This window comes from Phragmites australis, chromosome 21 (assembly GCF_958298935.1).
Source record: "Phragmites australis chromosome 21, lpPhrAust1.1, whole genome shotgun sequence".
In the NCBI taxonomy this organism is placed as follows: domain Eukaryota; kingdom Viridiplantae; phylum Streptophyta; class Magnoliopsida; order Poales; family Poaceae; genus Phragmites; species Phragmites australis.
Window position 1 is genome coordinate 12,766,824 of NC_084941.1, and position 22,791 is coordinate 12,789,614.

General features: G+C 44.0%; 1 protein-coding gene across 1 annotated transcript in view; it reads right to left on the bottom strand.

Annotated features, from left to right (window-relative positions):
- Positions 1-529: 529 nt before the first annotated feature.
- LOC133903482 (alanine aminotransferase 2-like) overlaps positions 530-22,791 on the bottom strand; it is a 29,672-nt gene continuing 7,410 nt past the window's right edge. The window contains exons 2-15 of the mRNA XM_062344882.1: positions 17,527-17,577; positions 17,118-17,168; positions 16,954-17,019; positions 16,826-16,887; positions 7,486-7,564; positions 7,300-7,404; positions 7,090-7,200; positions 6,864-7,001; positions 6,514-6,588; positions 6,294-6,414; positions 6,059-6,213; positions 5,899-5,973; positions 1,346-1,549; positions 530-829 (exon numbers count right to left, since the gene is read on the bottom strand). Coding sequence (XP_062200866.1) covers positions 713-829; positions 1,346-1,549; positions 5,899-5,973; positions 6,059-6,213; positions 6,294-6,414; positions 6,514-6,588; positions 6,864-7,001; positions 7,090-7,200; positions 7,300-7,404; positions 7,486-7,564; positions 16,826-16,887; positions 16,954-17,019; positions 17,118-17,168; positions 17,527-17,577 — 1,410 coding nt within the window. The 3' untranslated portion in view covers positions 530-712. The remainder of the gene's footprint in view (positions 830-1,345; positions 1,550-5,898; positions 5,974-6,058; positions 6,214-6,293; positions 6,415-6,513; positions 6,589-6,863; positions 7,002-7,089; positions 7,201-7,299; positions 7,405-7,485; positions 7,565-16,825; positions 16,888-16,953; positions 17,020-17,117; positions 17,169-17,526; positions 17,578-22,791) is intronic.

Here is a 22,791-nt window from a genome sequence, read left to right on the forward strand (position 1 = left end):
AAACAACAAGATTTAATTCCAACAATATTTGCTAGCACTAATCACGACTTGTACGTGATTTTAGTTTTTTGCATGGGTTAGCGGTTCATGTCTGTCAAGTTCTTGTTTGTTGCATATAGGAACATGATATGTTCACGATGATTTTAGCAGCGGTGTGTGTTGCAGCTCGGCATCATGATGTGGTGCGCACATGTAAGCTATGAGTTAGTTGTATGGAGCCATGTAATTAGTGCTGCTACCGTATGGTTAGGGAGTTGATTGAGTCATTAGAATAAGTAGAGTAAGGCTGTCAGTTGCATGCAGTTAGTTGGGCACGTCCGTGCGGCGTGGATCACAGAAAACAGAAAATGGTGTTTGTCACCGCAAGAGAGTGTGTTTTCCTTATCAAAGCGCGTGAGTTCGTTGCTCTGTGTTAGTCCAAGGTGAATCCTCGGGCGGCAGCTCCAACATATGGTACCTGGAAATCAGATTCGACTCGGTAGTAAAACTTCGCATTTCATTTTTATACAACAGCGAGCGACCGAAAATTAAAACAAAATTTTGCTCAATTGACATTAAAGGCACCGGACTACTCTGTTTATCCATTCAGAGATTAGCTCACACGAGGGGGAGTGTGTAGCATGTTTTATTTTATTTGGACTACGAGGTGATGCTATTAAGGGGGGAAAGGAAGGCGCTTTTACATAACCCCATCTTCGCATGGTATGACAACTTAGTCGTGGTATTCTGCCATGAACGCCTCATGGAACGCCTTGAAGCGGCTGATCACTGCAGGGATTTTGGCTTCCTGTGGCAGGATTGTGCATCTGAGGTGCCATGTTCCGGGAACCTTTTCAGTGGAAGAAAGGAACGAAGAGATTAACATGAATACAAGTAGATAGATGTAATGTATATGAAAAATGCTTCTCCACATATATACATATGCGAGCACAATGCACTGATGCACCATCCTACACACTGATCGTAGCCTTCGGAACAACTTCCGTGTCTATTGTTCCTAAACTTTCACCAGACTCCGAAATTCAATATTATTATAGAAAACCTAAATTAGTTGCATCTATGTGAAGTATCTTCCCCATCGGAAATCAACAATACAAAGGCGACCTGTACTGTACTTAACAGTAAAAAATTGTTGTGAGATGTCCCAGGAAACTTGTAGGTAGAAAAATGACGTATTAATAGTAAGTCCAGTAAAGTAACATTGGCAAAAATATTTCAGTGCATGCATGCATGTATGTTATGAATGTTATGTATTACTGCTAATATCCATATGTTTGGACCAAATAATATCAGCAACTACAGACACAAAAGTATATTACAATATATCAAGATTGAGTTGACTTACTTGGCCAAATCCAGATCCAGGGACAACAACAATTCCAGTAGATTCAAGGAGACGGAGAGCATAAAATGCATCAGGTGCTTTCTTAGCAGCTTTAGCAGCCTCAATTGCCTTCTGTGGCAACTTAATCTGAGGGAAAAGGTACATTGCTCCTTCAGCCTTGTTACATGTAAATCCCTCAAGATTGTTGAACGCATCCTCCAATGCCTGTAAAACAGATAAACAAAATCAATAATATTTATAAGAAGTCGCTCATGTTAGGAGTATAGTCTTTATCCATTACGTACATATTAGATTACTAGAGTTCTTATCCTGTACTCCCTCGAATACTCTATCTAACGTTTTGGTTCCCCTAATCTCATTACAAATCTTATTTCTATTCGCAAATTCACCACTGATAATTTATGTTTCGTCGAGTTTGACCATTTTGGTCTCTCTATGAAGGATCTTCACACCAGGAATGTGGTTCTCAGGTGCAATAGCTCCGCAACCTGTACCTATTTTTTACGCCACCCATCTGTCGCCATCATGCATTTATCACACCATCTACCATCAACTGGCACCAACAACTGGGTCACCCCGGCAGCCAGCTTCTCTCCAAACTTCACACCAGCAACGCCATCACCACAAATAATTTGGCACCATCTCTTTGTCATGCGTGCCAACTTGGATGACATGTTCGTCTCCCATTTGCTACTTCAATCTCTCACATAAATAAACCCTTTGAGCTTATTCATTGTGATTTGTGGACATCACCTGTATCCAGCATCTTTGGTTACAAATGCTATGTAGTAATGGTTGATGATTTTACGTATTATTGTTGGACTTTTCCTCTCAAGTTTAAATCTGATATTTTGCCTGCCATACGCAATTTTCATGCTTATGTTACTAACCAATTCCACAACTCCATTTAGAACATCCAATGTGATAATGGTGAGAGTTCAACAACCATGCCGTCCACGCTCCTTCTTCCTCACTTGCAGCATCCACCTGTGACTCTCGTGTCCTTACACATCAAAAAAAAGGGAAAAGCAGAACGTGCCATTCGCACCATCAATGATGTTCTCCGCTCCCTGCTCTTCCAAGCCTCCATGCCTCCTCCCTACTGGATCGAGGCACTTCACACTGCCACCTACGTCCTAAACAGACGACCTACAAAAGCTCTTAACTCCTCTACACCATAACAAACTCTATTCGGTCATCCACCCTCATATAATCATCTTCGTGTCTTTGTTGCCTTTGTTATCCCAACCTCTATGCCACCATGACACACAAATTAGCCCATTGCTCTTCTACCTGTGCCTTTCTTGTTACCCGAAGAATCATAAAGGCTATCGTTGTCTCGATTTGGCTACCAATCAAATCGTTATATCTCGGCATGTGGTGTTCGACAAAGCCTCTTTTCCTTTCGCCTCGCGGACACCCACCTCATCCAACACATATACAAAGTTCGATGCACCATATGATTTTGCTGTAGGTGCCTCTGCGACGCTAATCGGAGCTACTGGTGTCTCTGTCGACTCTGTAGACGCCTCCATAGGCGCTAGGGGGCCTCCCAGGTCCTCCAGACGGCAACACGATACCACCATAGCGCTTCCCCCATCCAGCACGTCGGCGTCGGGCGCGAAGAACAACAACTCCTCTGGTGCTGCTGTGCTACCACTCAGCATTGTGTTTCCCCGCTTCAGCGCGACAGTGGCAGACACCATGGCAGCGGCACCACCCCTCGTCTACTCCCACCAGCCATGCACAGCGGCGGCCAGCTGCTCCCTTGACGTCGGAACAAGCCCGATTGTGCCCGGGCTCCCATGCACAGCGGCTCCTCCGTCTGTCCACCTCCCGGATCCGCTGCCCCGACTCGGCACCACCCTTCATCTACTTGCGCCAGCCATGTGTTGCAGTGATCAACGACTCAATCAACAACGAAATCGACTTGGCTACTCCTGGGCCCCCATGCACCGCCACTCATGCGCCTGTCTGCTCTTGCACACAGACGGCACATGGCACAGCGGCGGCCACCCCCTCTCTGCCCGAAGCATTGGCGACCAACTAGCTACCCCACACAGCTACAGCAACCACCTCTCTGCCTAGAGCACCGACGGCCAACTGGCTGCCCAGCACAGCTGGAGCATCCGTGCCATTAGGCATAGCAGTGCACAGCTCCTCGACGCCCAGCATGACGGCAACCAGTCAACCGCCCGGCACGAAGCACCCGGCCCAACCGAGCGCAACAGTAGCACCTGCCACTAGATGGCACAGTAGGATGGGCATCCGATGATCACCAGATCAAAGGCTAGCCACACCTTCGATCTCACCATCACCACCACCACCATCTCCTCTATCCTGAAAATGTACCGCAACACTCTTAATGACCGCAATTGGTGGGACGAGTTCACCGCCCTCTCTACCAACACAACTTGGGACCTCGTTCCTCCTCCACTGCATGCCAATATAGTCTCCGGCAAGTGGATATTCCACCACAAGTACAACTCCAACGACACTCTTGCATGCTACAAGGCACGTTGGGTCTTACGTGGCTTCTCCCAACAGCACGACATCGACTACAACAAGACCTTCAACCACGTCTCAAGCCAACCACCATATGTGTGGTGCTCTCCCTTGCTGTCTACAACAACTAGCCCATCCACCAGCTCAACATCAAGAACGCCTTCGTCAACGGCAAGTTCGAGGAGACAGTCTTCTATCAACAGCCCTTTGACTTCGTCAACTCTGGCAAGCTGAATCATGTTTGTTGGCTCAACAGATCACTCTATAGTCTAAAGCAAGCCCCTCGTGCGTGGTATAGCCACTTCCAAACTTTTACAGTCTCCATCGGCTTCTGCGGCTGCAAGACGGACTCCTCCCTCTTCGTCTACCACAGCGGGATCGACATCGCCTACCTCCTATTGTACGTTGATGACATCATCCTGATAGCATCGAGCATGACCCTACTTCAGTGGTTCATCACCGACCTTCGCAACAAATTCGCGATGACCGACTTGGGTGACCTCCACTACATTCTCGACATCTCGGCACATCGGGACTCCTACAACATTTTTCTCTCACGAGAAAATATGCTACAGAAATTCTTCAATGGGCCAACATGTCTACATGCAACCCGTGTGCCACACTAATTGAAGCACGCTCTAAGATAGCCGCTGCAGCTAGTGCCCCGGTCTCCAATCCGACCCTGTATCGTAGCCTTGTAGGTGCTCTCTAGTATCTCACCTTCACTCGTCCTGATACCACGCAATGTGTCCAGCAGGTCTGTCTCCACATACACGATCCGCGGGAATAACACTTCTCGTTGATCAAGCGTATCATGCGGTATCTCAAGGGAACAATTAGCCACGGCATGCAACTCTCCCATAGCTCCTCCCATGACCAGATGACCGCATCGTCTACTCTGACGCAAACTGGGCAGACTGCTTCAAAACTCGTAAGTCTACTTCGGGCTACTGCGTCTTCCTCGATGACAACTTGATCTCATGGTCCTCCAAACGACAACACACCGTATCCCGGTCTAGTGCTGAGGCGGGTACTGAGCTATCACCAACGTCATCATCGAAGCTTACTGGCTATGCCAACTTCTCACCGAGATTCGTCACCCGTTGACCAAAGCCACTGTCATCTACTACGACAACGTCAGCGCCGTTTATCTCTCCACAAACCCAGTCCAGGATCAGCAGACTAAACATGTGGAGATCGACCTGCACTTCATGCGCGAACAGGTGGCCCTCGGCGACATCTGTGTCCTACATGTCCTGACGACGCTTCAGTATGCGAACATCTTCACCAAAGGTTTGCCAACCGCGATGTTCTAGGATTTTCGCTCTAGTCTCAACATTCGCGAAGCTCCAAGTTGACACTACGGAAGGGTGTTGGAATACATGTCCTGCCAGCTAGCATGGCCAGCCCAGCTGACCCACCCTTGTATGTATGGAATGTGTATAAGAAGCAGTTGATAACTTACCTTGTATAGGATATTACTTGCATTACTTAGGATATCCATTACCTAGTTTAGGCTTTTCTTGTAAGGATATACCTTGCCTAGTTTAGATATCACTTACCCAACTTAATCCATTGTATACCTACTTAAGCCTTACGGCTGTATGAGAATTGATTAAGCAAAGAGCATTCTCTAAATACATCTTCTTTCATTGACCAAGAGCATTGTTTTGTTTTCATCATCACGGCTCTACTTCTGTGCTTCATTTTCAAATCTTCCGTTTGATTTGACAGGATTACAAGACTCACTCTATGATAGCTTTGAAGAGAATTTTTTTTATGTATTAATCTAAGTTTATTACTTAGTATCACCTCTTTCAAATACAACACTATTGCATACGCCTTCTATTTAAGGGAGTGTTAGGAAAGGAATATAGAGTATTTATCCATTAAGTATAAGTTAAGTTACTAGAGTTCTTATTCTGTACTTCTTTATATACTATATATATTATCTCTATGAGCTAATATTGAATACAAATTGCTATTAGTAACCACTCAAATTATAGTAGAATCTTAGAAAATTATAGTAGAATTGTAGTTAGAGGCACCTTTGCACGACGAGCCAAAGATTGAAGGATTCCATCTTTCTCTGCCTTGTACGAAGCGTATGATTCATCCCCAGCCTGACATATTCAAATAATTATTTTTTAACTGGATAATTTGGCATTTCCTTTCAAGTCAGATTTTAGAGAATGTCATATCATGGACCTTTGGTGGATTCATGATGAGGCTGGCAAGGATCTGACCAGTGATATTGGAGCACAGGTTCACCGATGCTATTTTGTAGATCTGCTCTCTTATTGGAGCACTGAAGCCAGTAATTTCCATGTAACCTCCTCTTTTACCACACTCTCCATAATATCCTGGTTGCAGCAACAATATCCTTTTTCGTTAGCCGGTGGAACTGTCAATAGAACATAAAGCAGCGCATTATCGTATCTACCTTTAGAAACAGACTGAAATGATACTAGAGGGAGATCATCCTCGCCGTATCCCATGGATCTTGCTATCTTCTTGAAAGAGTTAAACGTCTTGTTGCCAATATAGATGTTCTCTTGATACACCTACCGATGCAAACGGCATTGGTGTCACAGATGAGACAAAGAAATACAACTAAGCAGCGCAAAGTTTTTCGTTGGGTGTTTTGAGTGATTATCACTCACCTCATCAGCTAGAAGGACAAGGCCCTCATTTTTGCAGAACTTCACTATATCGCATTGGTTGTCCTTAGCAAAAATCTATAAATAAATCAACCACTTCATACAGATATCTCTTTTGCTCATCAGCATCGAGTCCAAAAGGTTTGTTCACATCGCAGAACAAGGACAACAACTTTTTTCCTCAAACAAAAGCTTTTTTCTAAAACTTAAACACATTCCCTAACTTAACTATAGAAGAAATACATGCCTTATGTTTTTATATGAATTATCAAGAATATGGAGAACAGAAAAAATTGAAAATCAAAGCAACCAAAGATGTTATTTAAATGAGAACAGAAATGATGGGTCCAAACCTGCCCAGTTGGATTTCCGGGGTTGATAACCACCAAAGCCCTAACATCAATGCCTCTTGACCGAGCATCTTCTAGTTGCTTCTTAAGGTCAGAGATCTCCAGACCCCACCCTGTTGATTCATCAAGGTAATATGGGACCTGAAAGAAAATGCCCTCGATTTAGGTGTTAGTGCTACAAGATATGCTACCATACTGAATTCTTTTGCCAAGAAATCAAAGTACATACAAGAGATCCACCGTGAAGAGCTATGGAGGCTGAGTACAAGGGGTACTGAGGAATTGGGCACAGAATTCCATCTTTCTCATTCCTTATCAATAACTGCATCATCATGTGCACCTTAAAAAGGAAAGAATTATACGATGATGAGGATTCAAGTTATGTCATGTTTATTTAAAAAATTATCTTGGCAATTGATACAGAAGTTAAAGTTCACACCCCAGGACTAGCTCCGTTTGTAAGGAAAATGTCATATGCATTTGCAGGGTACCCATCACGTGAGGCGATCCCAGCAGCAATTGAATCACGCAGTCCTTCGATACCCTAGGGAAAATAAACAAATAAAATGAAGCCCAGATTCCTTTCTCACTGTGCTTAGTAAATGTATCAGGGTGAGATGCTTACCTGGCTGTGGCTGTATGCACCAGTTGCTCTTCCAGGAATAATGGCAAGAATTTGCTCTGCTCGAAAAATAGCATCAGCGCTGCAGTGTGATGAGACATCAGATACACATAAGTATTTCAAATTTCAATGGGGCACCAAACTAGTTTGGGAAGCTTTCTGAGATAAACAAATAAATGTGAAAGTGAAAGCATGTTGAGCAAAACAAAAAAAAAAATAGTAAACTTAGCTACTGTACAAAATTTTTGTCAAATATCTAACTATGGGTATATACGTATAAGAAGTATACTACATATGAACATGATACGTCGTATACATCTTCAATGACTCTAAATATTGCGGACCCCAATCTGCAGGACCCAGTATACTCGGGGATTTTCAAAACCTATACTAGGAAGACCTTGATCGGGTTAACCAGCTCAAGTACGACTAGTATTTAGGGTGGATTCAATTGTCTTGCCTTAGCCAACAAGACACAAGACCCCCTATCGGCTACAGCTAGATCCAGAGCAGCGCCAGGACCTCTTTATTAGGCGAGCTCCCAAACCTCCAGAACGAGAACTTGGACAGCAGAGAAGTCAACTCGCAAACCAGCAACTCGACGCAAGCACTAAGACCCTAGCATAGGAGGTACTCAGCGACTTCAGTTCTAGATTAGATTATGTCTGATCTAATCCTTGTAATAGGTCTAGCTGTATTGCTTGTACTCAAGAGAATACATATACATCAACTTTCATACAGAATGTAGGGTATTACTCCAGTCGGGGGCCCGAACCTACCTACATCATGTGTCTTACTTCATGCTCAATCCCTGATCTCGAAGGTACCAAGTTCAATTACGGATATATTGTTGAGAACAAATCTTTGACAGTTGGCGCGCCAAATAGGGGTCTTCTTCTGTTTTTCAGGATCAATCATGTCTCAACTTCACATCCACGTTGGATTTTCCGACACTGGCTTCTACAACCACTTTGAGTCAACGACAGTTATCTTCGAATCACCTCCTGCCGGCTCCAAGATCACATTTGGAACTATGATTTACCATTGAAGCAATCCAGGGTGGACTGATCCATATTGGTATTCTCGAGTCCAGCCCATTGGATGCATACCGCGAGGTGGGACACCTCGAGTGGGATCCTAAAGAATCTAGTATTCTTTAGTTCATGGACAGTGATAGCGATGGGGAGAGTCAGGAAACTAGCAATGACGGCTCCATCGACAGCTAGAGCAATCGAATAGATCGATTTGTGTTTATGGCTAGAGCCAATGACACCCCCAATGAGCAAAGCGCGAGAGATTCCAATTGTAGTGGAGAACGATGATGCAAAAATCCCTAAAGATCCAGCAGCGGTAACCACTACCGTCGGCACTGGAGATGCAGGGGGGAGGGTTACCACCGCTCATCGCCCCTGACACAAATCTTCATTGATGTATTATAGGAGGTTAGGTGCCTCCTGATCTTCAACGATGACTTTCAGTGGGCATGCCTCCACCGGCAACACCCCAAAGATTAGAGATCGAACTCCCTCAGGATAGCAATTGTGGAGCGACATCGGCTCGACCGCAATCAAGCCTCGGTAGTGACATTTTCAGTAATCTGGAAGTCAATATCCAGGGTTCCCATATGAACCTAAGATCCTTCCTAGAGTTGGATCCGGTGAACTATTTAACTCCCATGGTTAATGAACTCAATACTCTGCTCGATGCGGCTCAGTCCAGATTGCTCGAGTGAATAATCCCGGTGATTCTAGGCACCCCAATCGGCAAGGCACTAGTTTGAGGAGCCACGGACGTGGACATCCCCGAGTCGAGGCATTGCAAACAGAAAGCTCAAGAGGTTGAGCTCGAGCACAACCTTGTGGGCCAAATTGCAACTGCCCTATTCATAGGCGTAGGAACCAGATGGACATGAGGAACCACATCCCTCATGACCCGCACAACCTACGTAAAGTGATAGACAACCACCGTGAGGAGCATCGTGAGGATGATCATCGGTATTACGATCATAGATCTCCAAGACTAGATGCTTGACATGATTCCCCTGCTCGAAGGAACAGGCGTGACAGTCCTTCTCCACCTCATCCTAAGAAGTTTAACAGAGGCTGTGAAGCCTTTGTACATGAGCTTCGGTAGATTCAATGGCCTAAGAAGTTCAAAGCAGGCCTGATCTAGAAATACCATGAAAAGATCAACCTCAAAGAGTGGTTACAGATCTATACCAGTACTATTCGAGCAGTCGGTGGTGACATCTTTCTCATAGCAGCCCTTAGTCAGTTTATATCCAAGATGGGTGAGAGGGGGATGCCTTTCTTTAGTCTTCTAAAGAAGAATGACCGATTCGAGTGGACAGAAGAGGTTGAGAATGCATTTCAAGCCTTAAAAAGGTATTTTATTATCTCCATTAATTCTAACCTCACCTAACGAAAAAGATGAGCTCTTTTTGTACATTGCAGCTACCCCGCAAGTTGTAAGCACGGTTCTAGCGGTCGAACGGGAATTTCTCGAGAGGAAGGCAAAGATCCAGAAGCCAGTTGACTATGTGAGCGAAGTTCTACATGATGCTATGCTATGATACCTGCAAGTGCAGAAGTTGCTATACGCCGTCCTGATGACTTTCCGAAAGCTCTGACACTATTTCCAAGCGCATAAGATCACAATAGTGGTGACGTATCCGCTGAAGGATGTTATACGCAATAGGGAGGCTAGTGGATAAATCGCGCAATGGACAGTCAAGTTCAACGAGTTCCACATGAACTATGCACCACGCACAAGCGTTAAGTCAAGAATACAATAAAAATTCATCGTCGAGTGGACAAACATCGAGGAAACCAAGCCAAATATGACCAAGAACTACTAGATGCTCTTCTTCGATGGATCTCTCACACTTCAAGGATCGGGGGCTGCCATTGTGCTCAAATCTCCAATGGACGATGAACTCAGGTACGTCATTCAATTAGAATTTAAAGCTTATAATAATGTTGCAGAGTATGAAGGACTGGTAAACGAGCTCCGCATAGCTATATTGATTGGAATTAGGAGACTACTCATGAAATGGGACTCACAGCTAGTCATAAACCAAGTGCGAAAGGAGTACCAATGCTTAGATGACAACATGGTAGCTTATTTGAACGAGGTGTGCAAGCTCAAGGAAAAGTTTGAAGGGCTAGAAGTCACGCACATTAGAAGGAGTGATAACTCAATTGCGGATGAACTTGCTAGACTCGCTTCTTCTTGTTCACCGACACCCACAGGAGTCTTCATTGAGAAACTCCTCAAACCATCTGTCCTAACAGTTTAGCGAACGGATACTACCCAACTCGACTAGCAGTCTGGTCAAGCTAGCGAGGCGGAACCCAAAGACATGGATGATGCACTACTCAAACATGAACCGACTTGGATGACCCCATACTAAGCCTATCTCGAAGGTCGAGACATTCCTGATGATGATGCGTCTACCGAGAAAATTGCTCGTAAGTCCAAACTCTACACTTTGGTAGACAGCAACTCTACCGAAAGCGGAGTAATGAAATCTTGATGAAGTGCATCACTCAGGAAGAGGGCAGTAAAATATTGCTCAATATCTATGGAGGCACGTGTGGTAATCATGCGTCTTATCGCACATTGGTGAGGGAAGTTTTCCATCAAGGATTCTATTTGCCGACTACCTTGTAGGATGCTTCCGAATTGGTCAAAAAGTGCAAAAGCTGCCAATTTTTTGAAAGTCAAACCACTCGACCAACCTAAGATTTGCAAACAATTCCTCTTTCCTGACTTTTCTCCATCTAGGGCTTTGATATCATTAGACCATTCCCAAGGACCCAAGGTGGTTTCAAATTCTTATTCATGGCTATCGACACATTCACCAAGTGGATCGAGGTCAAAACTGGGAGAAAGATAATCACAGAAGCGGCTAAGAAGTTCATGAGGAGCATAACTTGTTTCTCCTCAGTAGATCACCCTCAAAGTAATGGTGAGGTAGCGTGCCAATGGTATAGTCTTGTAGGGTATCAAAACTCGAGTTTTCGATAGGATAAAAGCTTACTCGAAATGGTGTGTGAAAGAGCTTCCCTCGGTACTATGGGCGGTCCGTACCTCAACTAACAAGGCCACCGATGAAACTCCTTTCTTTTTAGTCTATGGAGTCTAGGCAGTGCTTTCGACTAAATTGTAGTTTGGGTCACCGCGAGTGGAGGGTTACTCGAAAGAAGGGCAAGAGAAGTTACGAGCAAACGACATCAATTTACTTGAGGAGTATCATGATCGAGCATCCATTTGAGTGACTAAGTATCAATAAACGTTACGTAGATATCACAGTTAGAAAATCCAGCATAGAAAACCCACTACTGGGGATCTTGTTCTACGAAAGGTATAGAAACAAGCTAGGCTCCATAAGTTATCACCTAAGTGGAAAGGACCCTAAATGGTAGTCAAAGTTACTCGACCTAGATCAGTATAGTTATATACTACAGATTGTGAGATACTCGAGCACTCTTGGAATATTGACCGACTCTGATAGTTTTATTAATCGATAAGGTAAGTCGATTAAATTTTGATCAGACTGGTTATCCTATTATATATTGTTAATAGAAAGAATTCACTTAGATCTTGCAAATAGTGAAGATCCACCACCTCCAAGAGTTCAGAAGTATGTGGACCCCTACTTGCCCTCAAACAAGTTGAGGAATCTATTATGTTCCTTCCTAGGGTGATAGTTGATCGCCTAGGGATCAACCATCGACCAACATAAGGGCCAAGGAAGGTGGCCGAGGCAAAGACCCTGTTAGAGATGCTTATCGGAGCTGACAATGATTAGTGGCCCTCCACAAGATATGAAGGCGATTTGGTGGTTGTCAACGGAGAAAGCGACCACACTTTCTTCAACACCAGAGGCTCGAGGGCTCCATTGCCGAAGACCTCATCGGTGACTTTGTTGATGATCTAGTAAAGATCACCACCACCATCATCTCCCTCCGACGTCACCCACATTACCGACTCCTACATCACTCATTTCGTGGCATTGACATCTAGGAAACACCAAAGGTGGCGAGTGAAGTGTTGATGACCTCCGACGGACATTGTGTTCCCTATCCTCCTAGGATTTTCTCTCAATTCCTCCTCGTAGGAGGAAACGATGATGCCACTAGGTGGAACCATGGTGAGAGGCCTGGGGACGAGAGGTCCTGCTCCTCCTATTTCTGAACATGGCTTCGGAGACGACAGTGGAGTGGAGGTCGTGATCTCAAGCTCTACAAGTGTCTACTAGGCAATGTGCAAGGAGAAGGGAAGGTGATAGTGGGAAACAAATGGCCCCAGATATATCTATTTATAACTATGGAAATGGGTCATACTATGGAAATGGTGCTGTCAAGATCTGATAGCATCAGGCATGATGACGAGGTTGCTTCGGTTACACAACGCGTTAGGTGGAGAGCCAAAACATCACCAAAACATTATGGCATGTCCAATCTAGTATAGAGGGATGTTGTGTCATTATGAAACATTGAATCCAGAGTTGCAGTGAAAATGAGCACGAGCGGGACTGGGTTTTTAATGCTCACCTACCTGATTGTTTGATTTCCACTCAATGACCATAACATAATTACTGTTGTACGTCTGGGGGCTTATACCCTCGAGCATGTGGATGAGAAGAATGAGTCGATGCTTATTCTCTACTCTCTACTCGATCCGGTCATCGAGCATAGAGTCGAGGACTACATCATATATTTTTTGCTCATACTTCACTCTCTATTTAACTATCATGTTAACCAGAGAACCGGGAGTTACATTGTTTAATGGCGGTGCTTATGCTCCACTCTCTATTTGAATTTAATTATTGATCAAAGAGTTAGAGGCCATTCCAGGTATCTTATGGTGCTACAGCTCTACTCTTTGTCTTGATTATCACATTAAACTGAGAGTCAGGGGTACATCGCATACTTTTGATGCTATGACTTTACTCTCCACTCGATTCAATCATCAAGCAGAGAGTCGAGTGATACATCATATATTTTTGATGGTACATGTATATTCTTTCTTATTCTCTGATCGAGTATATTTTCCTCCTCGACTAGATAGTCGGGGGCTACATAGTAATACCATATTTATTTTGTAAGGACGTAACATTTGTAAAAGTTTATATGGCTTTTAGTTGACTACTTTGGACGGAACCAGTAGAGACATGTGTTAAGTTGATAATGGACAACTATACCTAATAAGGCATAATAGCATAAGAGATTATCAGACATCTCGTGCCTAACGGCTAACAAGGTTCTAAAGTTCTAGTTGATTCTATGTGTGTTCTATATTGATTTTATGTTCTCACGCTGGTCAAAGCGCAAGCTCGTGAAAATATGCAAAAGATTATCATGTTATTCCTGTGTCTAGGGCTGGACAAAAATCTCAAAGCTCACGAGCAAGCTCAGCTCATGTCTGGCTCGGCTCGGCTCAGCTCGGCTCAACTCGTTCCAAAATCTAACGAGCCGAGTCAAAATTTTAGCTCATTTAGATAATGAGCCAGCTTGCGAGCCAAACGACCAGAGCCATCATCTACATCATATCGCTCCCTTTCACTATAGTCATTAGTTTGCTAATTGGTCATCTTCATCTTCACTGGAGAGGCTCCTCGCCAGCCTACTTGACTTTGTATTGGTCAACTCTTATCTTTATTCTTCTCCCATCGACCATTCCTTCAGGCTTTGCATATATAGACGGATATGTAGGGAACATTGTTTTATATACATTTTTGGAGGAATGTTTTGTTTATGTAGCATAATATATATATATATATGGATCTGTCTGCGGTTGTGCTGCATGTGGATTTGAAAATTTGAAAAACATTCAAAAGAGATTCAGCTTACAGCAATTATACCTCTGATTTAACTCTACAAAGAAGTACTATACTTGTAGATGTCATTGCTATTATTGTATGATTTTATCGATGCATTTTTTAGTGGATGTTTATATTCTTTTCATCTTAGTAATGAGTTGTTCCCTTAAAAAAAAAAGTAACGAGTTGCTCGCGAGACAACTGAGCGAAGCCGAGCTGGCTTTTCTGCTCGTTATATTAAACAAGCCAAATGAGCCGATCCTAAATTAACCGAGCTCAAATGAGGAAAGCCCAAATGAGACGAGCTGACTCGTTATCCAGTCCTACCTGTGTCTAGTTTTATACTAGTCTTTTCCTTATTATTAAGGTTGCTTCAAGTGGTTACTCGAAGGCCAACACATCTAATCATCTGTCTAATTGAGTTTTCAGGCATTAATAGATATTTAATCAGCAAGTCTTGAGGATGGTCATAACATGTGCTAGTAAATATTGCATCTACTTATGCTAACTCTATTTCATCAGTAAGAGAATAGTGACAATAGCATATTAGACTAGAAAAATATCAATAACACTTCCATTACAACCATCAAACAAAAGCCTACCAAGAAGCCTGTTTCTCTAAGAGGAAAGCTTCGGTGATATCCATTTATAGGAATGCCACTTAAAATTTCCCTCAAGGGATTTTATTGTTCTGGGAATCTCATCATGGTAGGAAATCACGTCATAAGAAAGCGGGGGAAGGTTAGAGAAGCATCCTGTGATTGGGTTGATTACTCTAGCCTTAATCTGATGCCCTCTTTCGATGATGATCAAGAGCCCGTTCGAGGGCCCAATCATCTCTAGCTGTCTCTGACTAAAGCTCGAATGCAAAGGTCAAAAATTTCTTCACTCCCCAAGCGATGCACCTCCACCATACCATCCTCGTGCATGAAGAGCGATGCACCTCCACCTTTAGGATCCAAGGTGCAAATTCCGCCATCCTATGCACTTCACGCCATGAGGAGCATAGACAGCGGAAGAAAGCAAAATCCTCTAGATGTGGTACCTTGTTGGAGCTGATGTCGAGCACCCCTAACGGCAAGGCCACCCAGTTCGAAGATTCCACCACGAGGTTCGAGGTAAAGATGAAGTTTTTTGGAGAAAAGTCATGACGGATCAATTCGAAGGGCAAGTGTGCAGCGGAAGCCGAGGGGATAGGACAATGAAGTTATGTCCTCAAGTAAATAAAAGGGCCTTACCTCAAGGTAAGACTCAGAGATCGCTTCCTCTTCGGATGCAAATTGTGGTGCCTTGTTCGGCATGAAAGACGGGATGATAGCGTTGTGCAAATTTTTGCACGCCCATCTCGACACATTAAATGTTCATATAACCCACGTTTCATATTTTAGAGTTCTCTTTTAACTCTACTCAGAGATGGATGTTGGGAGGTCAAGTTTTTAAGCCTTTCTCAAGTCCCGAGTGCGGACAATGGCAGGATGCTTGACCTAATGGTGTTTCCACTCGATTCTTAGAACATAGCTGTTCTTGTTCGATTCTTTCTACTACAGAATTGATCTACCGTACTCGACCAAACTCGGACTTGGCGGTGCTCAAGTAGGCGCTTGTGGAAATCTTCCCTACCGAGCAGAGTTAAGAGGGCTACTATCGAATATCTAATTATAGGGTATATACACATGACGAGTACACCACATGTAGACAAGATATATCATATATATCCTCAACAACTATGGATATTGCTTACTCGAATCTGCGGGACCCGGAATACTCGAGGATTTCCAAAACCTATACTAGGAAGGTCTCGATCGGGTTAACCGACTCGAGTACGACTAGTATCCAGAGTGGATTCGGTTGCCTTACCATGTTAGACAAGATAAAGGACTCTCTATCGACTACGCTGGATCCAGGGCAACGCTAGGAACACTATATAAGATAGGGATCCAGACTCCAAGAATGAGAGCTTGGACAACACAGAACCTAACTCGCATCAGCGACTCAACGCAAGCACTAAGACCCTAGCATAGGAGGTACTCAATGACTTTAGCTCTAAATTAGATTAAATTTGATCTACTCCTTGTAATAGGTCTAGCCACATTATTTGTACTCAAGAGAATATATATACATCAACTTTCATACAGGACGTAGGGTATTATTCCAATCGGGGACGCAAACCTGTCTACATCGTGTGTTCTAATTTGTGCTCAATCCCTGATCTCGAAGATAGCTCAGTTTAATTACATACATATTGTCAAGAACAAATCTTCGACAAGTTTTAAGCCCGAAATCAAATGTTGAAGGTCAATAAAAAAAATTAAGATCTGACAAAACTCAGGAAAATTTACTATTATACAACACAAAAGTATATCCGCAGTAGTTTGCAGATTTTTCAAGGTGATTTGACACCCGCCTAGTTAAGTGTTTGCACTAGATGTCTTCCCATTTAAGTTTTCTGTAAATTGATTCATGGAATAAAAGATGACAGAATTTTAATTGTTAATGAACAAAGATGACAATATTCACCTGAACAGTGATTTAGTTTCCTCTTTTTCCAACAAGCATGGATGATCACAAAGTGCAAGAACCTGCAACATACCATGTAATATCCATGGAAATAAAATCTGAGGTCTGCAGGTAAAATAACCACGTACCTCCCTGAAGAATGTCACTGGTAGCTGACTAAGAGATTGAGGATTCCCAATGTTGCAATAGAGGATCTGGAAGGGTAAAAAAAAAAGAATGAGCTATGAAATTGTCGAAAAAAAGATAAGCTACTTATTACTTATTAGCATCTGTCAAATCAATAGTTAAGTACCTCATCAAAAGGAAGAGACCCCGGTTGAGTTTGTAGCTGTTCCTGCAAGCGCTGGAAAAGGAAAAAAAAGATATACTTAATTATATTGACTGTATACAGAGGCTCTAATCATCACATTGACTGTATACTAGATTCTTTCCTGAACTAAATGTAGAGTTAAAAAAAATCTGAAGAAAGTCCAGGTAGCTCAATGTGTTGTTCTTTGTTAGTTCACTCGAAATGAAAAAAGGGCATGAAAGTAATTCCATTACTCTAATAACATTAAAAAAACTACGTATGAAACATATCCAACTTTATGGTTTTTTAGGATAGGTGATTAACTAATTATTTGGGAACATGAACATACTAAACTGTGCTAAAGTGGATTTCACGCATTACTAGATTGATGCTTTGTGGTCACTCAATATACCTGAGCATGGATGGCAGTCTCTCCACGAACCGCATACTCACATTTTAAGACCTGCAATAGTCATAATTTTATTAGCTAGGCATTAGAAATGCACATGGCTAATCAGGTAATGGGCAGAAAATAATTAGCCATTCCAATAAACAGAATACAAAATGTTGGGAATGAAATGACATTTATATCCCAAAAAAATATACCACAATGAACCTAATAAGGGCTTCCATTTAGAAACCTGTGGCACAAAAGTGGATGATGTCCTATGCTGTTACATGACAGCACAAAAATTCCTAAGGCAAGAAAAATATCCATATAGACAAGTGGTTGTGATATATGGTATAATATAATTTTGCATCATCAAATGCTGCACATCTGACAAAGGCATAGAACTAATGAATTACTGAATGCAGCAAGCAGAAGCAATGCACAACATATAGGTAACTTTGGAAAATGAAAATTAATGGAAACTGATGTAATCTAGTAGGCAAACAAAAGCAGAATACACAAATAAGGAAAAGGAGGTACAGAAAAGGTAAAAAAAAATAAACATCAAATGAACTAGACAAAAGTACATTCTCCTTTCCCACATAAAAAAAGCACCAAAACTGATGTCAACAAAAAATGTAGAAATCAAGATTACACGACATCAAGAGAAGCCTGGCAGCCATTCATCCCCATTATCTAGCACCTAAAACAGGAAATTCCACCAAGTTCAAAAACGTTAAATATATTTAGTAAAGTAGCTTGTTTTCCTAGATTAACGTGGTGAGGTTGTTTTTATTTTATAAGGCTCAGAAGCTTGCAAATTCTACATCAATTTTAAGCAAGGAACAAGGATTACATTATGAGTAAATAGTGGTTTAGTTCCGGAGAAAATAGGTGATCGATGTTTTAATATTCTCATGTTCTAAATTGCCCATGTTATCAACTAAAAGAATCTTCAAAAAGAACAAGTTGCCAACTAAGCATCAACTCTGATCTCAGCAAAAACAATAACATGGTGCTAAAGCATCAACATGTCCTCATTTCGCACCAGCAGTGGGGCAGCAGTCCAAAAAAATTGTCATATCCCCTTGGTCAATGGGGGAGAAAAAGGATACTGACGCAGATGCCATTAAACAGTTCAATCACAAGCAAAAAATATATATCATGCCAGCAGCTCAAATAGTACAGAATCTAACTTTGGATTTGTTATATATATAAAATTCGGTGTAATATATTCAGACTGTAAAATGTTCTTTGCATATTGTCATATATACAGTAATAGAAATATAGAGTCATTATTTATTACGTATGTGCTAGATTATTAGAGCCCTTATCATTTACTTATTATATATTGTATATATTACTTAAAATTATTATTAAAAATAAAATGTTATTCCTAATTGATATTACATCTAGTGTTCATAGGTGTCACAACTCCTCCCGATCTAGATTTATTCCTCACCCGCCGCCTTCCTCCTCCGTCGGTTCTCTCTTTGCTCTTCTAGGCCGATTGATGCACTCATTTTCCGCTCGCCAGACGTGCTACTATCTCCTGACTGCACGCCCCGCCCACCCGAATGATGCCTTCCCACGCTGGTCGTGCTGCCTCCCGACCGGCTCGCTGCCTTCCCACGCTGATTCCACTCCGGATCCCAAGCCGGGCTATCGGCCGCCGCCTCCAGTGTTCACCGAGGCCTCCTTCTGGCCGCCGCCTCCTCATCTCATTCACCCGATTCCTCCTTCTGGCCGCACGTCGAATCCGACAGCCACCGTTGCCCAATTCCTCCACCCGCCCCGCCGCTGCTCCGACCGCATAGCCGTTGGATCTGACCAGGCGGCTGCCCGATCTCCTCGCACACCGCAATGGCTGCAGCTACCTATCCTAGGTCAGGCCCATATTGGATCTCATCTGGATGAGTTGTCCTAACCTGGATTCGTCGCCCTTCTCTGACCAAACTTGTCGTGTTCCCGCTCCTCCACCAGGTTTCTCCTCAAGGGAGTCAAGTGGTCGCCCAATGGCGCCTTCCTCACTGCCTCCGACAACTCCCTTCTCTTGTTCTACCTACGAGAGGGCGCATACGGTGCGGCAAAGCACATTGCCGATGATGTCGTCTGAGGTGAAGTTTCTTATGGCGCATACCTCAAGTCGTGATCATCCGATACACCTTTTGGATGCCACCACTGGGGAGCTTCGGTGCACTTACAAAGCATATGCTGCCATGGATGACATAATGACTGCACTTTCAGTTTCTTTCAATTCTACTGGAGCTAAGCTACCACGGCCGAAATGACTGCACTTTTAGTTTCTTTCAATTCTACTTTCGTGATGGGTTCATCCTCGGTCCACTTCGTGAACTTGAAACGATGCGAGTCGTATCAGTACCACGGCCGAAATACCAACCTACCATCCCAGACACTGCAAACCATACCACTCTCTTGGTCTTTCATTGTCTAGGGGCTTGACACCATGGGCCTATTCCCTAAAGCCCCAGGCGGTTTTGAATTCCTGTCCATGGCCATCGACAAGTTCACTAAGTGGACCGAGGATGAACCCATCACGAAGATCACCGCCACGGCAGCGATTAAGTTCATACGAGGGTTGGTAGTACGATTTAGCAGTTCAAACTGTATAATCACGGACAACAAAACTCAGTTTGCCAGTAGTGCTTTCCAAGACTACTGCCAAGAAATTAGGACCAAGTTTTGCTATGCGTCTATGGCTCACCCCAAAAGCAATGGACATGTCGAAAGGGCGAATGGGATGATACTGTAAGGGATCAAAACCCGAGTCTTTGATCGGCTTAAAAGCTATTCAAGACATTGGGTGGATGAACACCCCATGGCTGAAACCCCTTTCTTCTTGGTTTTTTGCGTTGAAGCAATGCTCCCCTCAAAAATCGCCCTCCAGCCGCCTCGAGTCGAAAACTACTTAGATGACGACTAGGTGGCACGACGAGAGGATGATATAAACCTGATCAAAGAGTTTTGCGATTGTGCTCTGATTCGAGCCGCCCGATAACAACAGAGCCTCAGACGCTACCATGATCGAAAGGTCCAAGAATGAACACTGGTCGTAGGCGACCTCATCCTTAGGCAAAATTAGAATAAGGCCCAAATAGGAGGGGCCCTACAAAGTGGTCAATGTCACTCGACCTGGCATGATCAAGTTAGCCATGGAGGACTGTCGTGAATTACACAACTCCTAGAACATCATCTTGTTGCACATGTTCTATGTGTAAGATCGCTCAAAAATAGGTATGTCTCTATGTTTTGTAGGACCTTCCGAACGAGCGTGGAATACGACCTGTAAGTTATCAAATTCAAAAAAACCAGACTCCCTATTTTGCAGGACTTCCCCACCAGCAACGAGCTCCCGACAGATTGGTTCTTCAACCAAACATGCGACCACACTTGACAGCCAATACGGAACCTGGCAACCAGAGCGCTAAACAACAAGGCGGCCAGAGACCCCAAAATAGTGCAAAGCCCCATACTGTATGCACACGATGACCGGGGTATGAGCGGTCGAAAATAACGACCACAAGGCCACAAGTCCTCAATCGGGTCAAGCGCTAGTCGCCACCGATGGACTTATTGAGCCATGATCCGTTCTATGCCCCAAGAACCGGACTAGCGAGTGCGATGGACAATCAAAGCCAACTCGTCACATCAACTCTGGGAAGGTTTTTTGAATACTCCAAACAGTGGTCCAAGCCAATCGGTACGAAAAACCGTGGGACTCCTATTTGGTCCTCCAGCCATCGGCGAGAACCTAGGAGGGGGCTGGAACAAAGAAGGGCATTGTAAAGCCCTAGCATTTTCCATTCATAAAGAGGATAGGTTACAAGCCAACTAGTTACATTCGATCGGCCTAACTATCCTGATACATGCCTGCCCTATCCTCCCTGACTCAAGTGACTAGCACGAAGTTGAAAGAAAGAGTCCACCGGACTCTCGCCTCTATCTGCCTCTGAATGAGTCCAGAAACTGCTTATACTCATACCTAGAACGGCAGCTCACAACTCCAGGGATCGCACGACGACCTGTATAAGGGCCAGGGAAGGTGGCCGACGCAAAGGCCTTGCTAGAGTAGATGATCGGCCCCAGCGCACCCTGAATACCTCCCTTCCGCTTCATCTCCGACTCTTCCTCTTCATCGATCTCCTTCTCCAGAAGGTCCTAGTCGATCCCCTCCTTGTCATCAAAAATATCGATGACCTCTGCCAAGGGATCAGCCTGGGCGGGAGAGCGAGATGGACCAGTAGAAGGCGGCGTTATTTGGAAGGGCGTAAGCTTGATGGTCACTGGCTCCAATCTTCCGAGCACCAGCTTCGACCTCATAAGTGCACCCACGACAAATGCTGACTCTAAAAGCACCACGGCAAGCGGATCCAGAGCCAGAGGCGACCCCACCTTCGTTGAGTCATCCAAGATCATCGACCCCTCCAGCGATGAAGGAGGGTAGTATGCCATGGCCTTAGGACCTGCCTACGCTACGGAGTAGAACGCAAAACAGGATAGAGACGAATGGACTCTAGGCACTAAAGGCCTAAAGGTAAGAAGGAAGGCGAGGGGTGGATAGAAAGGCCATCAAACACTCATCCTTTAAAAGACCTCAACGGCGTCCCAACTAGCATGGCATTAAAACCGCTTGAAACCCGAGGGGGCGTCCAGAAGAACCAAGAGTCCTTCAGGTCCAGTGGCAATCAATGTCTCTCTCGTACCCTCTATTCTCTCTCAGGACACTTAAACCTCCCCACGTGACGCAAAGTTCAGAGTTTAATTTTGAGGACTATCGGCGTCAACGACCACTCCCTGGGCGAACTATGTTTACCAGGGACCCAAGTGGCATGACCAGGCTAGACCACAATCATGGGGAGGCTTGGGGCTACTATTGGTGTATTGAGGAAAGAGGTACCCTGACTAACGGGCCCCACCGAGGACTTGATGACTAGAGGTGTGTATTTCCCAAAAACTCGTCAATCGTGCGACTAGGATATAGCTCCAGTGACTAGTATAACGCCTACACGACTAGTCTCCCTACACCATCACATAAACCCGTGACCAGCTCCACTGATTGCAGGGCCAGATTTGACACAACATGTCCAAAGCATATTTATTGACATCCACTCAAGTGTTTTCCTTCCCTAGGCGCTAACTCCAGTGGACGAAATCATGGACGACGCAGAGGGGCATTATCCCATCCCGTAGCATTAAATACCGCGGGGCGGGACGTTGCAGATCGGCACAGCAGAGCAAGACGGATGGGACATCATCAGCAGCCCG